The sequence below is a fragment of the Callithrix jacchus genome, chromosome 7 (assembly GCF_049354715.1).
Source record: "Callithrix jacchus isolate 240 chromosome 7, calJac240_pri, whole genome shotgun sequence".
NCBI classification, from domain to species: Eukaryota; Metazoa; Chordata; class Mammalia; order Primates; family Cebidae; genus Callithrix; species Callithrix jacchus.
The window spans coordinates 48,967,299-48,980,045 of NC_133508.1; the positions used below are offsets into that span (position 1 = coordinate 48,967,299).

The 12,747-nt window shown below is 46.7% G+C and overlaps 1 protein-coding gene across 3 annotated transcripts in view; it reads right to left on the reverse strand.

Moving 5' to 3' along the window:
* The window catches only part of EXOSC10 (exosome component 10), a 30,471-nt gene extending 23,832 nt beyond the window's left edge, over positions 1-6,639 (reverse strand). For all 3 annotated transcript variants that reach the window (XR_013519788.1, XM_009000398.5, XM_002750282.6), the window contains exons 1-3: positions 6,486-6,639; positions 4,145-4,281; positions 2,346-2,469 (exon numbers count right to left, since the gene is read on the reverse strand). Coding sequence is in view for 2 of the 3 variants with exons in the window: in XM_009000398.5 (XP_008998646.1) it covers positions 2,346-2,469; positions 4,145-4,281; positions 6,486-6,596 (372 nt within the window). In the remaining variant the exon portion in view is untranslated. The remainder of the gene's footprint in view (positions 1-2,345; positions 2,470-4,144; positions 4,282-6,485) is intronic.
* Between the last annotated feature and the right edge of the window lie 6,108 nt (positions 6,640-12,747).

The following is a 12,747-nucleotide window of genomic DNA, read 5'->3' on the forward strand; positions in this document are numbered from 1 at the left end:
TTTATTTTTGAGATGGAGTCTTGCTATCGCCCAGGCTGGAGTGCAGTGATGCAATCTAGGCTCATTGAAACCTCCACCTCCTGGGTTCAAGCAATTCTCTGCCTCAGCCTCCTGAGTAGCTGGGATTACAGGTGCCTGCCACCACATCTGGCTAATTTTTTGTATTTTTGGTAGAGAGGGAGTTTCACCATCTTTGCCAGGCTGACCTTGAGCTCCTGACCTCGTGATTCACCCTCCTCAGCCTCCCAAAGTGCTGGGATTACAGGCGTAAGTCACCTCTTCTGGCTTTTTCTGCACTTTAAAGCAAGACATGAAATATCAGCTTGGGCACTACTAACAGAGGCACACCCAGGTGACTTGGCAGGACTTGAAATCACAAGGTATCAGAAACTGCTGAAAGATCCATGGGCATTTAGGGAAGAGATGACTTCATGGGACCGGAGAGCATGCCTTAAATATTTTTAGGACTGTCAGATGGTTGAGGTTAGATTTGTTTTTCATGATCTCTACGTATTTCTATGAAAATAATGTTCTGCCATAGAATTAGGCATAAATAGACAGTAAGCAAGATAGAATAATACACCTCTCCTTCCAATCCTGTGAGCTGAGGTGGTCAGTAGATTTTGAGTAACAGTACAAATAACCTAAATTTTAGTTGGGTAATATAAGAGCTTATTCTCTTGCAATACAAATAGAATTTACAAATCTTGTCAGGCAGTGACTCAGGCCTGTAATCCCAGTGACTAAGGAGTCTGAGGTGGGAAGACTGATTGAGACCAAGGTTGTTTGAGGAGCTCAAGATCAGCCTGGGCAACACAGTGAGACATCGTCTCTATAAAATAAAAAAAATCTAGGCAGACATGGTGGTGCACACCTGTAGTCCTAGCTATGTGGGAGGCTGTGGTGAAAGGATCACTTAAGCCCAGGAGTTCGAGGTTGCAGTGAGCTATGATCGTACCACTGGACTCCAGCCTGGGTGACAGAGCAAGACTTCAGTCTTCAAAAAAAAATAAAAACAGGGCTGTGCGAGGTGGCTCACATCTGTAATCCCAGCACTTTGGAAGGCTGAGGCAGGAGGATCATGAGGTCAAGATACGGAGACCATCTTGGCAAACACGGTGAAACCCCATCTTTACTAAAAATCCAAAACATTAGCTGGGCATGGTGACACTCGACTGTAGTCCCAGCTACTTGGGAGGCTGAGGCAGGAGAACTGCTTGAACCGAGGAGGTAGAGATTGCAGTGAGCCGAGATCGTGATCACACCACTACACTACAGCCTGGGTGACAGTGCGAGACTCCATCTCAATAAAAAAAAATAAAAGAAATAATAATAAAAACAGAATTTGAACATCTGGAAGGAAGATTCTGAATAAGGTACTTTATTTATTTATTTTTCTATTTTAAACAAAGACGAGGTCTCACTAAGTTGCCCAGGCTGATTCCGGAACTCCTGAGCTCAAGCAATCCTTTCAACTCGGCCTTCCACAGTGCTAGGATTTTGAGCCACTGTAGCTGGCCAGAATAAAGTGTTTTAACGTTTTTTTTTTTCTTTTTTTTTTTTTTTTTGAGACAGAGTCTCACTCTGTTGCTGAGGGTGGAGTGCAGTGGCATGATCTTGGCTCACTGCAACCTCTGCCTCCTGGATTCAGCTGATTCTCCTGCCTCAGCCTCCTGAGTAGCTGGAATGACAGGCATTCGCCACCACAGTTCTGCTAATTTTTATATTTTTAGTACAGACGGGGTAACTCCCGACCTCAGTTATCACATACTCAGCCTCGCAAAGTGCTGGGATTATAGGCCTGAGCCACGGCACTTGGCTGGAATAAGGCACTTTAAAAACAGGCTTCCAGGCCCAGCACGGTGGCTCATGCTTATAACCCCAGCACTTTAGGAGGCCAAGGCAGGTGGATCACTTGAGACAGGAGTTTGAGACCAGCCTGGCCAATTTAACAAAACTCTGTCTCTACAAAAATTAGCCAGGAATAGTGGTGGGTGCCTGTAATCCCACCTACTCTGGAGGCTGAGGCAGGAGAATCACTTGAACCTGGGAGGTTGAGGTTGCCATGAGCTGAGATCGTCCCACTACACTCCAGCCTGGGTGACAGAGCAAGACTCCATCTCAAAACAAACAAACAAAAAACAGGCTTCCATGGGGTGGTAATATTTTTAAGACAACTGTAATAATTTTCTAGAAAAAACATGCCAACTATCAAAAGTGAATGTTATTATAAGAAATGTTAAGCTTATTTCCTTTTCATTTTCTAAGGTGTCTGGGTTTTTCTGTATATTTTAATAATACAAAGTTCTTTGTTAGTTACCATAAGAGTAAAGGAAAATACTCACCACTCTCTCCAGAATTACATCATTGGTATCGACTAGTAAGTCAAACTTGTCTTCCAACTCAGTCACTTTACTTCGATCCTTAATGTTACTGCGACACCCATGGTACTGCATTACTCTGCTCATGCTAAGGAAAGGATAACCAAGATTAGATTGTGGACATTTATTTCATTTGTTTACAATCTGTGAGAGAGAATGCTTAAATGATGTTGCTCAGAATGTTTCCAACACTTTTTTTTTTTGAGAGTGTCTTGCTCTGTTGCCCATGCTGGAGTGCAGTGGCATAATCCTGGCTCACTGCAACCTCTGCCTCCCGGGTTTAAGTGATTCTCATGCCTCAGGCTCCTGAGTAGCTGGGATTACAGGTATGCACCACCAAGTTGGGCTAATTTTTTGTATTTTTAGTAGAGATGGGGTTTCTCCATGTTGACCACGCCAGAATGCAGTAATGCAATCACAGCTCCTTGCAGCCTTGAACCCCTGGGCTGAGGTAATACTCCCACCTCAGCCTCCCAAGTAGCTGGGACTACAGATGTACACCAACCCTCCCAGTTACTTAAAAAATTTCTTGCTGGAACAGAGTCTCCCTATGTTGCCCAGGCTGGTATTGAACTCCTGTTCTCAAGAAAGAGATCCCTCTGCCTCAGTCTCCCAAAGCACTAGGATTACAGGCATCAGCCACGACATCCAGGCTCCAATACTTTTTGATGAGACCAATAAAACTCGCCCTCTAGCCGGGTGCTGTGGCTCATACCTGTAATCCCAGCACTTTGGGAAGCTGAGGTGGGTGGATCATGAGGTCAGGAGTTCGAGACCAGCCTGGCTAATATGGTCTCTACTAAAAATACAAAAATTAACTAGGCATGGTGGCACAGGCCTGTAATCCCAGCTACTGGGGAGGCTAAGGCAGGAGAATTGCTTGAACCTGGGAGACAGAAGTTGCAGTGTGTCAAGATTGCGCCATTGCATTCCAGTCTGGGTGACAGAGCAAGACTCCATCTCAAAAACAAACAAACAAACAAAAAATACAAAAAATTAGCCAGGCGTGGTGTGGTGCACCTGTAATCCCAACTGCTTGGGAGGCTGAGGCAGGAGAATTGCTTGAGCCGAGATGGAGCCAATACACTTCAGCCTGGGTGACAGAGCAAAATTCCATCTCAAAAAAAGAAAAAAAGAGAGACAAATACCTGTAACACTACAAGTCTGTGAAAGAATCTTTTATCTATGTGTTCAAGTCCCATATTAATTCAAAAAGATTTGCAAGCTGGGCGCTGTGGCTCATGCCTGTAATCCCAGCACTTTGGGAGGCTGAGGCAGGCAGATCATGAGGTCAAGAGATTGAGACCATCCTGGCCAACATGGTGAAACCCCATCTCTACTAAAAATACAAAAATTAGCTGGGTATGGTGGCATGCGCCAGTAGTCCCAGCTGCTTGGGAGGCTGAGGCAGGAGAATTGCTTGAACCCAGGAGGCGGAGGTTGCAGTGAGCCAAGATCGCGCCATTGCACTCCAGCCTGGCACCTGGTGACGGAATAAGACTGTCTCAAACAACAACAACAACAACAACAACAACAACAACAACAAAACAAAAAGATTTGTACAAAAGTCAATACATTTCTTAAAAGCTAAACTAAAAAATACCAAGTAATATTTCCCTAATCAAAATCCATTGCTTTGTTATTTCACATTTTATAGCTCTTCATACCACAGAAAATGTTTAAGGAAAAATAAATTTCAGGAAAAAATTTATCTACCTCTTTGTTTTTATTTCCTTCACAAGGTAACAAAATATAGTACTTACCACTGAAGCAACCTGTCTCCCTGTGTTTCACAAAATGCTTGGAAGCCAGGAAAACTTCGGTAAAAGTCGTATTCATCGCCAAACTGTGGTAGGCCCCCAGATGCTTTGGTGACCGCCACCACGGACCCAAGAGCAAACTGTCAAAAACCAGAAAAGATGGCATGTTTTACACATGGATTCCCATTCATTGGGTATCATTTTTTTGATCTATTGTATACAGTGCATTGCAGTAGATGTTGAAGATGTCTACTCTTCATCCATCAAAAAAAATACTCATTTAGGGCTGGGTGCACTGGCTCACGCCTATAATCCCAGTACTTTGAGAGGCCAAGGCAGGCAGATCACAAAGTCAGGGTTCGAGACCAGCCTGGCCAATATGATGAAATCCCGTCTCTACCAAAAATACAAAAAATAGCTGGGTGTGGTAGTGCACACCTGTAGTCTCAGTTACTCAGGAGGCCGAGGCAGAAGAATTGCTTGAACCTGGGAGGAGGAGGTTGCAATGTGCCAAGATAGTGCCACTTACACTCCAGCCTGGGTGATAGAGTGCAGTGGCACTATCTCAAAAAACAAACAACAGCCGGGCGCGGTGGCTCAAGCCTGTAATCCCAGCACTTTGGGAGGCCGAGGCGGGTGGATCACGAGGTCAAGAGATCGAGACCATCCAGGTCAACATGGTGAAACCCCGTCTCTACTAAAGATACAAAAGATCAGCTGGGCATGGTGGCGCGTGCCTGTAATCCCAGCTACTCAGGAGGCTGAGGCAGGAGAATTGCCTGAACCCAGGAGGCGGAGGTTGCGGTGAGCCGAGATCGCGCCATTGCACTCCAGCCTGGGAAACAAGAGCAAAACCCCGCCTCAAAAAAAAAAAAAAAAAAAAAAACAACAACAACGAAACTCATTTAGTACAAACCTCAATCTAATCTAGGCCCTGAGAATACAGAATCGTGAACAGAAACCAAGTTTGGAGCTTATATTCTTGGGAGAGTTGAGAGACAGAACAAACACACAGGTATGTAATATGATTAATACGCACAAAAACCTTGGGTTGAATCTTGACACACTGCTATGTATTAACAAACATCTGGGCAAGTGATTTCTTTTATTTGGACCTTAGTTTTCTATTCTGAAAAAAAGGGAAAAATAAAAAGGGCCTGCACCATAGTTTTTGTGAGGATTGAATGACTAAGCTAATAAAAGCACTTAGGACAGTTCTTGGCAGATAACTGCTATTATTATGACTCAAGTTCAGATCCAAGAGCTTTCTACAGGAATTTGTTTCCGTGTTTTCATTTTGATGAGCATCTTAAAACAACGCAAGCTTTTCCTAGATCCTTGGACTGTCAATTTATAATAGCTACTATCTAAAACTGGATTTGTGTTTATTGTTCAGTTAGTGTCAAGTGGTTCTCTATTTTAACTCTTGTGAGGTAATGGAAAAAACGCAAAGTGATATAGATGATGGCTGACCATGTGAAGGCCAAATGATGTCACTGTGAGTTGTGTGAATAAATATTTCCCAAGAAAAAAGCAGAGAAAGGAGGTGGGAAATTAAGCCATGGAGGCGCACATGGTAGCTTATGAGCATAAGTGCCACACAATCAGGATCACAGTTAGTGGTCCAGGAACTACTGAGAGCCAAACAAATGAATAGCATTAGCTAGTGGCAAATTAGATAGATACAACGTGAGTGGAGTTTCTGTAAATTTACAGAGCTAATTTACAAATTAGTTTCATGGCTTTGTAAGAGCTATGCACAGTTTAAACCTAGTTGTATGTTTGTTCATGTGTAAGCTAAGTTATACAAATAACTTAAGTGAACCATTCTGTGTACCTTCCAGGAGTTACTGATAAACGTGCAATGGGGCTTTAACCAGTGACATTTAACTTAGGTTTAAAAATTATGTAGGATTGCACAGCGGAACAGAGGAATGGAAGAGAGGCCATCCCGGCCGCGGGAGGGGACAACTCCGGACAAGTGTGGGGAGCGCGAAACAGCCGAGCCCCTGAGGAGAGTTGGCCGGGTGGCTCAGGAGTGGCGGGGGGGACATTGCAAGGGCTGGGGACGTCTGGGTGGCAAGGAAGCCCTTTCTAGGATGCGATACGGCTTTCCACATTTGGGCCTACGTGAACTTAAGCTGGCAAGCGGGACGTCCCTAAGCGTCCGTTTCCGAGGTCCCATCCCCGCAGGGTGCAGGTAGAGTCCGCGCTGCGGACAGTGACCCCGCGACCCCCGTCGGGGCTCTAATGCGGCGAGGTGGCATTGGATGCCCAGAGCTCTCGGGTCGGCTTCCGGCGGCCGCGGGAGACTCCTGGAACCCCCGAAGCCCCGCGAACTCACCTTCACGAAGCTGTCGGCGTCCAGGAAGCCTGGCAGCACCATTTCCCCGTCAGATCTGGTGGCGCTTGTCGCCGACAGGACCCCGGGCTCGCGGGTATTGGGCGGCGCCATTTTTCACCCCCCCTTGCACGGCTCTTCTCGCGATAGCGTCTCCGCCGACGCGACGCGACGCGTGCGCGCCTCGCGTACGCCGGGGCGGAGGGGCGGAGGGGCGGAGGGGCGGAGGGGCGGAGGGGCGGAGGGGCGGAGGGGCGGAGGGGCGGAGGGGCGGAGGGGCGGAGGGGCGGAGGGCGATTGGGGTGTCACCTCCGAGCGCTCTGTCATGAACTTCAAGTTCTTTTACCTAATGTTGTATCATCCCAACAACGCTGTGGTCTAGGGTGCGGCCTGGAGGACCTGATTATCACATATATTTTTGACACGGGGTCTCACCATGTTGCTCAATCTGGTTTTGAACTCCAAGGCTCAAGCAGTCCTCCCATCTTAGCCTGCGAAGTAGCTGGGACCACAGGCGAGGGCCACGAGCCCCGTTTATTCTCGTGTTTATTAAAAATAAATAAATAAATAAGCTGGGATTACAGAGTGTGGTGGTGTGTATCTGTAGTCCCAGCAGCTCGGGTGGCTGAGGTGGGAGGATTGCTTGAGCCCAGGAGATGGAGGCTGCAGTGAGCTATGGATTGATCCACTGCACTCCAGCCAGGGCGACATTGAGACCGTGTCGCAAAAAAATATATATTTTTTAAAGTTATGTTTTTGAGGCTGGGCGCTGTGACTCACGCCTGCAATCCCAGCACTTTGAGAGGCGGAGGCGCGCGGATCACGAGGTCAGGAGTTCCAGACCAGCCTGGCCAACATGGTGAAACCCCCATCTCTACTAAAAATACAAAAATTGGCAGGGGGTGTTGACACACGCCTATAATCCCAGCTACTCGGGAGGCTGAGGCTTGAGCCTGGGAGGCGGAGGTTACAGTGAGACGAAATGGAACCATTGCAAAACCTTGTCTCAAATAAAAATAAAAATAATTATGTTGAGAAAAAGTCTCACTCTGTTGGTCTCCCAAAGTGCTGGGATTACAGGTGTGAGCCACCAGCATGCAGCCAAATTATATTTTATTTTTTTGAGACAGAGTCTCACTCTGCTGCCCAGACTGTAATGCAGCGGTGCAATCTCAGCTCACCACAACCTCCACTTCCTGGGTTCACGTAGCTGGGATTACAGGTGTGTGCCATGATGCCTAATTTTTTTTTTTTTTTTTGTATTTTTAGTAGAAATGGGGTTTCACTATGTTGCCCAAGCTAGTCTCAAATTCCTGACCTCAAGTGATCTGTCTGCCTTGGCCTTCCAAAGTGCTGGGATTACAGGCGTGATCCACCAGTGCCCGACCTAATTTTTTTTTTTTTAGACTGCCTCTTACCAGGCTGGTCTCAAACTCGTGAAAAGCCGTCCTTCCACCTCACAAGGATTCCAGGCAGGAGCCACCATGCCCGGCCCATCCTCATATTTAAAGTCACTTTCTCCCAAGCTCTGGCTGGCTGTGTGTTCCCCTCACCCACTTGGTCTTGCTGTAATCCCAGCACTTTGAGAGGCTGAGGTGGGCGGATGACCTGAGGTCAGGAGTTTGAGACCAGCCTGGCAATGTGGTGAAACCCCGTCTCTACTAAAAATAGAAAAATTAGCCGGGTGTGGTGGTGTGTGCCTGTAATCCCAGCTACTTGGGAGGCTGAGGCAGGAAAATCATTTGAACCTAGGAGGCAGAAGTTGCAGTGAGCCGAGATCATGCCATTGTACTCTAGCTTGGGCAGCAGAGTAAGACTTTGTCTCATTAAAAAAAAAAAAAAAAGGCCAGGTGTGGTGGCTCACGCCTATAATCCCAGCACTTTGGGAGGCTGAGGTGGGTGGATCACGGGGTCAAGGGATCGAGACCATCCTGGTCAACAAGGTGAAACCCCGTCTCTACTAAAAATACAAAAAAAATTAGCTGGGCATGGTGGTGCGCGCCTGTAGTCCCAGCTACTCGGGCGGCTGAGGCAGGAGAATTGCTTGAACCCAGGAGGCGCAGGTAGCGGTGAGCCAATATCATGCCATTGCACTCCAGTCTGGGTAACAACAGCGAAACTCGGCCTCGAAAAAAAGAAAGAAAAAAAATTATAAGGAAAATATATTTGCTATTCATTAAGTGGACCATCATAAAGATCTTCATCCTTGTTTATGAATTTATTTTTATTTTTATTTATTTATTTTTTTTGAGACGGAGTTTTGCTCGTTACTCAGGCTGGAGTGCAATGGTGCGATCTTAGCTCACTGCAACCTCCACCTCCTGGGTTCAGGCAATTCTCCTGCCTCAGCCCCCTGAGTAGCTGGGATTACAGGCACACGCCACCACGCCCAGCTAATTTTTTGTATTTTTAGTAGAGACGGGGTTTCACCATGTTGACCAGGATGGTCTCGATCTCTTGACCTTGTGATCCACCCGCCTCGGCCTCCCAAAGTGCTGGGATTACAGGCGTGAGCCACCGCGCCCCGCAATGTATTTATTTTTAGAGATAGGGTCTCTGTCACCCAGACTGGAGTGCAGTGGCACAATCATAGCTTGCACTACAGCTTGAACTCCTGGGCTCAACCAATCCTTTGGCCTCAGCATCCAGGCTAGACCAGGCCCATGCCACCATGCCTGACTAATTTTTTTATTTTTTGTAGAAGCAGCGTCTTACTCTGTTCCTTGGCTGGTGTCAAACTCCTGGATTCAAGCAATCCTCTCACTTTAGCCTCTCAAAGTACTGGGGTTATAGGGATGAGCCACTGTACCTGGCTGGACTAAACTGCATTTAAAGGCCTCCATTAGCTTCTTCCCTGTCTTTGATAATTCGTCTCAACAAAGCCAGAAGGCTTTGCTTAGACATAACTTAAAACCTGTTGGATTCACGGACGACCTTAATCCCGACTCTTACATCCTAAAGAATGCATCTTTATCACTGATGGCCACCATTTTCTGCGTCCATTCATTTTCACACCTTTATCATTAATGAATGGTAACATCACTGTAGTCACTAAGAGTTATTTCATGTGGAACCAGAATAAATAACTAGATGAGGATTATTTTCATCTCAGTTATGGTGACCATATTTTCTGGAGCAAAGTAAGTGATAAAATGGTTTAGGACTAACAGAAAATCCAAGTCGGTATGTGACTTTCTAGCTGTGAGTGTTAAAACTGTTATTACTATCATTATTGAGATTTAAATTCACTTTTTTTTTACTGTCTTGCTCTGTCAGGTTGGAGTGCAGTGGTGCGATCTCCGCTCACTGTAACCTCTGCCTCTCAGGTTCAAGCGATTCTGAGATTTGCCTCAGCCTCCTGAGTAGCTGGGATTTTTTTTTTTTTTTTAAATAGAGTCTCGCTCTGTTGCCCAGGCTGGAGTGCAATGGTGCAATCTCAGTTCACTGCAACCTCCACCCTCCAGGTTAAGGCAATTCTCCTGCCTTAGCCTCACCAGTAGCTGTGATTACAGGTGCACACCACCACACCTGGCTGATTTTTGTATTTTTAGTAGAGACAGGGTTTCACCATGTTGGCCACCCGATCTTGAACTCCTGACCTCAGGTGATCCACCTGTCTTGGCCTCCCTCTCAAAGTTCTGGGAATACAGGTGTAAGCCACTGTGCAGAGTGAGAACAGCTTCTCTTTAGGCATGCTCTCTCTTTACAGCTGGGGGCCCCAACCCCTGGGGCTACAGACTGGTACCAACCTGTGGTCTGTTAGAAATTTGGGCCGCACAGCAGGACGTGAGCAGCCGGCGAGTGAGGGAAGCTTTATCTGTATTTACAGCAGCTCCCCATTGTGCTCGCATTACAGCCTAAGCTCTGCCTCCTGTCAGATCAGGGTCAGCATTAGATTCTCATAGAAGCGCGAACCCTATAGTGAACTGCACATGTGAGGGATCTAGGTTTCAAGCTCCTTATGAGAATCTAATGTCTGATAATCTGTCACTGTCTCACAACACCCCCAGATGGTACCGTTTAGTTGCAGGAAAACAAGCTCAGGGCTCCCCGATTCTACATTATAGTGAGTTGAATAATTATTTCAGGCCAGGCGCAGTGGTGCACGCCTGTAATCCCAGCACTTTGGGAAGCCAAGGCAGGTGGAGACCATCTTGGCCAACATAGTGAACCCTGCCTCCACTAAAAATACAAAAAAAAAAAAAAAAAAAAAAAAAAATTTGCCGAGCATGGTGGTGGGTGCCTATAATCCTCGATACTTGGAAGGCTAAGGCAGGAATCACTTGAACTCAGGAGGCGGACGCTGCAGTGAGCCTAGATTGCGCCACTGCACTCCAGCCTGGTGACACGGTGAGACTCTGTCTCAAAAAAATATGTATTATATATTACAATGTAATAATAGAAATACAGTGCACAATAAATGTAATGTGCTCGGGCTGGGTGCACAGTGGCTCACGCCTATAATCCCAGCACTTTGGGAGGCCAAAGCGGGCAGATCACCAGACATCAGGAGTTGGAGATCAACCTAGTCAACATGGTGAAACCCTCTCTCTACTAAAAATACAAAAATTAGCCAGGCATGGTAGTGTACACCTATTATTTACGAGACTTACTTGAATCTGGGAGGCAGAGGTTGCAGTGAGCCAAGATCACGCCACCACACTCCAGCTTGGGTGACAGAGCAAGATGCCATCTCCAAAAAAAAAAAAAAAGTAATGCACTTAAATCATCCTGAAACCATCTCCTCGCCATCCAGTCTGGAAAAACTGTCTTTCACAAAACCAGTCCCTAGTGCCAAAAAGGTTGGGGACTGTTGCTTCGGAGGGAATCTATCCAAAAAGGTTGGGGACTGTTGCTTTGGAGGGAATCTATACAGAGTGCTTGCCAGCCCCACGCAATGTTCCTTCCCCCCATTTTTGCAATAGTCTCCTTTTACTGTGTCTTGTGGCTTCTAACTTCATCTGTTTGAAACCAGTTGTCTTTCACTATTTTTTTTGAGATGGAGTCTCATTCTTATTGCCCAGGCTGGAGAGCAACGGCACAATCTCAGCTCCCTGTAATCTCCACCTCCCAGGTTCAAGCGATTCTCTTGCTTCAGCCTCCCAAGTAGCTGGAATTACAGGCATATGCTACCACATCCAGCTAATTTTATGCTTTTAGTAGAGACAAGGTTTCACCATGTTGGTCAGGCTGGTCTCAAAGTCGACCTCTGGTGATCCGCCTGCCCAGGCCTCCCAAAGTGCTGGGATTACAGGCATAAGCCACCACACCTGGCCACCAGTTGTCTTTTAAAAACACCACTCAGAGCTGGGCACAGTGGCTCCTTTGGGAGGCTGAGGCAGGTGGATAGCTTGAGTCCAGGAGTTCAAGACCAGCCAGGGAATGATGGCAAAACCCCATTGTCTACAAAAAATACAGGAATTAGCTGGGCGTGGTGGTACGAATCTGTAGTCCCAGATACTCGGGAGGTTGAGGCGGGAAGATCACCTGAGCCCAGAGGGTTAAGGATGCAGTGAGTCATGATTGTGCTACTGCAGTCCAGCCTGGGTGACAGAGCAAGACCCAGTCTTAAACAAAACAAAAACGAAAAACACCACTCAGATACTACTCCATTTTAAAACTTTACAGCGTCAGGTTTATACTCCTTGCTGCTGAACTGAGGGAGGCTCCGGTCCTGCCAATGCTACTTTCCTCGCCTCCTTTAGTTACTATTATTTTGCTGTTATTCCCTTTATTCCCCACTGACCACCGGGCCAGATATGCTGAACTATGAGGTGCAGCCATAAGAAAATGCCAGTTGTGTATATTAAAAATGGTCCACGTACCTGCAATTTCACACGGTCCAAGTGATACCACTGCTGTGGATGCCATGGTTTCACAGCAGTGCCTTGCACTTCCTCTTCTGCTGAGAATGTCCCCATTTGCTTCATATGACAGACTCCTACTCCTCTTTAAGACCCATGCCAAATGGCCCCCTTTCCATGAGGCTTTCCAGGCTCACCCACTGGAATCCGCACTCCTACCTGTGACCCTTACAGATAGTGGTGGCTCTTCTCACCACTTGGCTGGGGTGAGTTCTGTTCACTTCTGCGGCATGCTGTCTCCACCTGTCTGGCCCAGGAACAGTCTGAGGAGAGGGACCATGTCACGTACCCCGTTATGTCCTTTGTCATCCCTGCTACAAAGTGAGTGTTGAAAGAGTAACTGCTTCCTTTTTGAACTGATGAACTGATCAAAATTATGACTAAAAAGCCACTCATATATG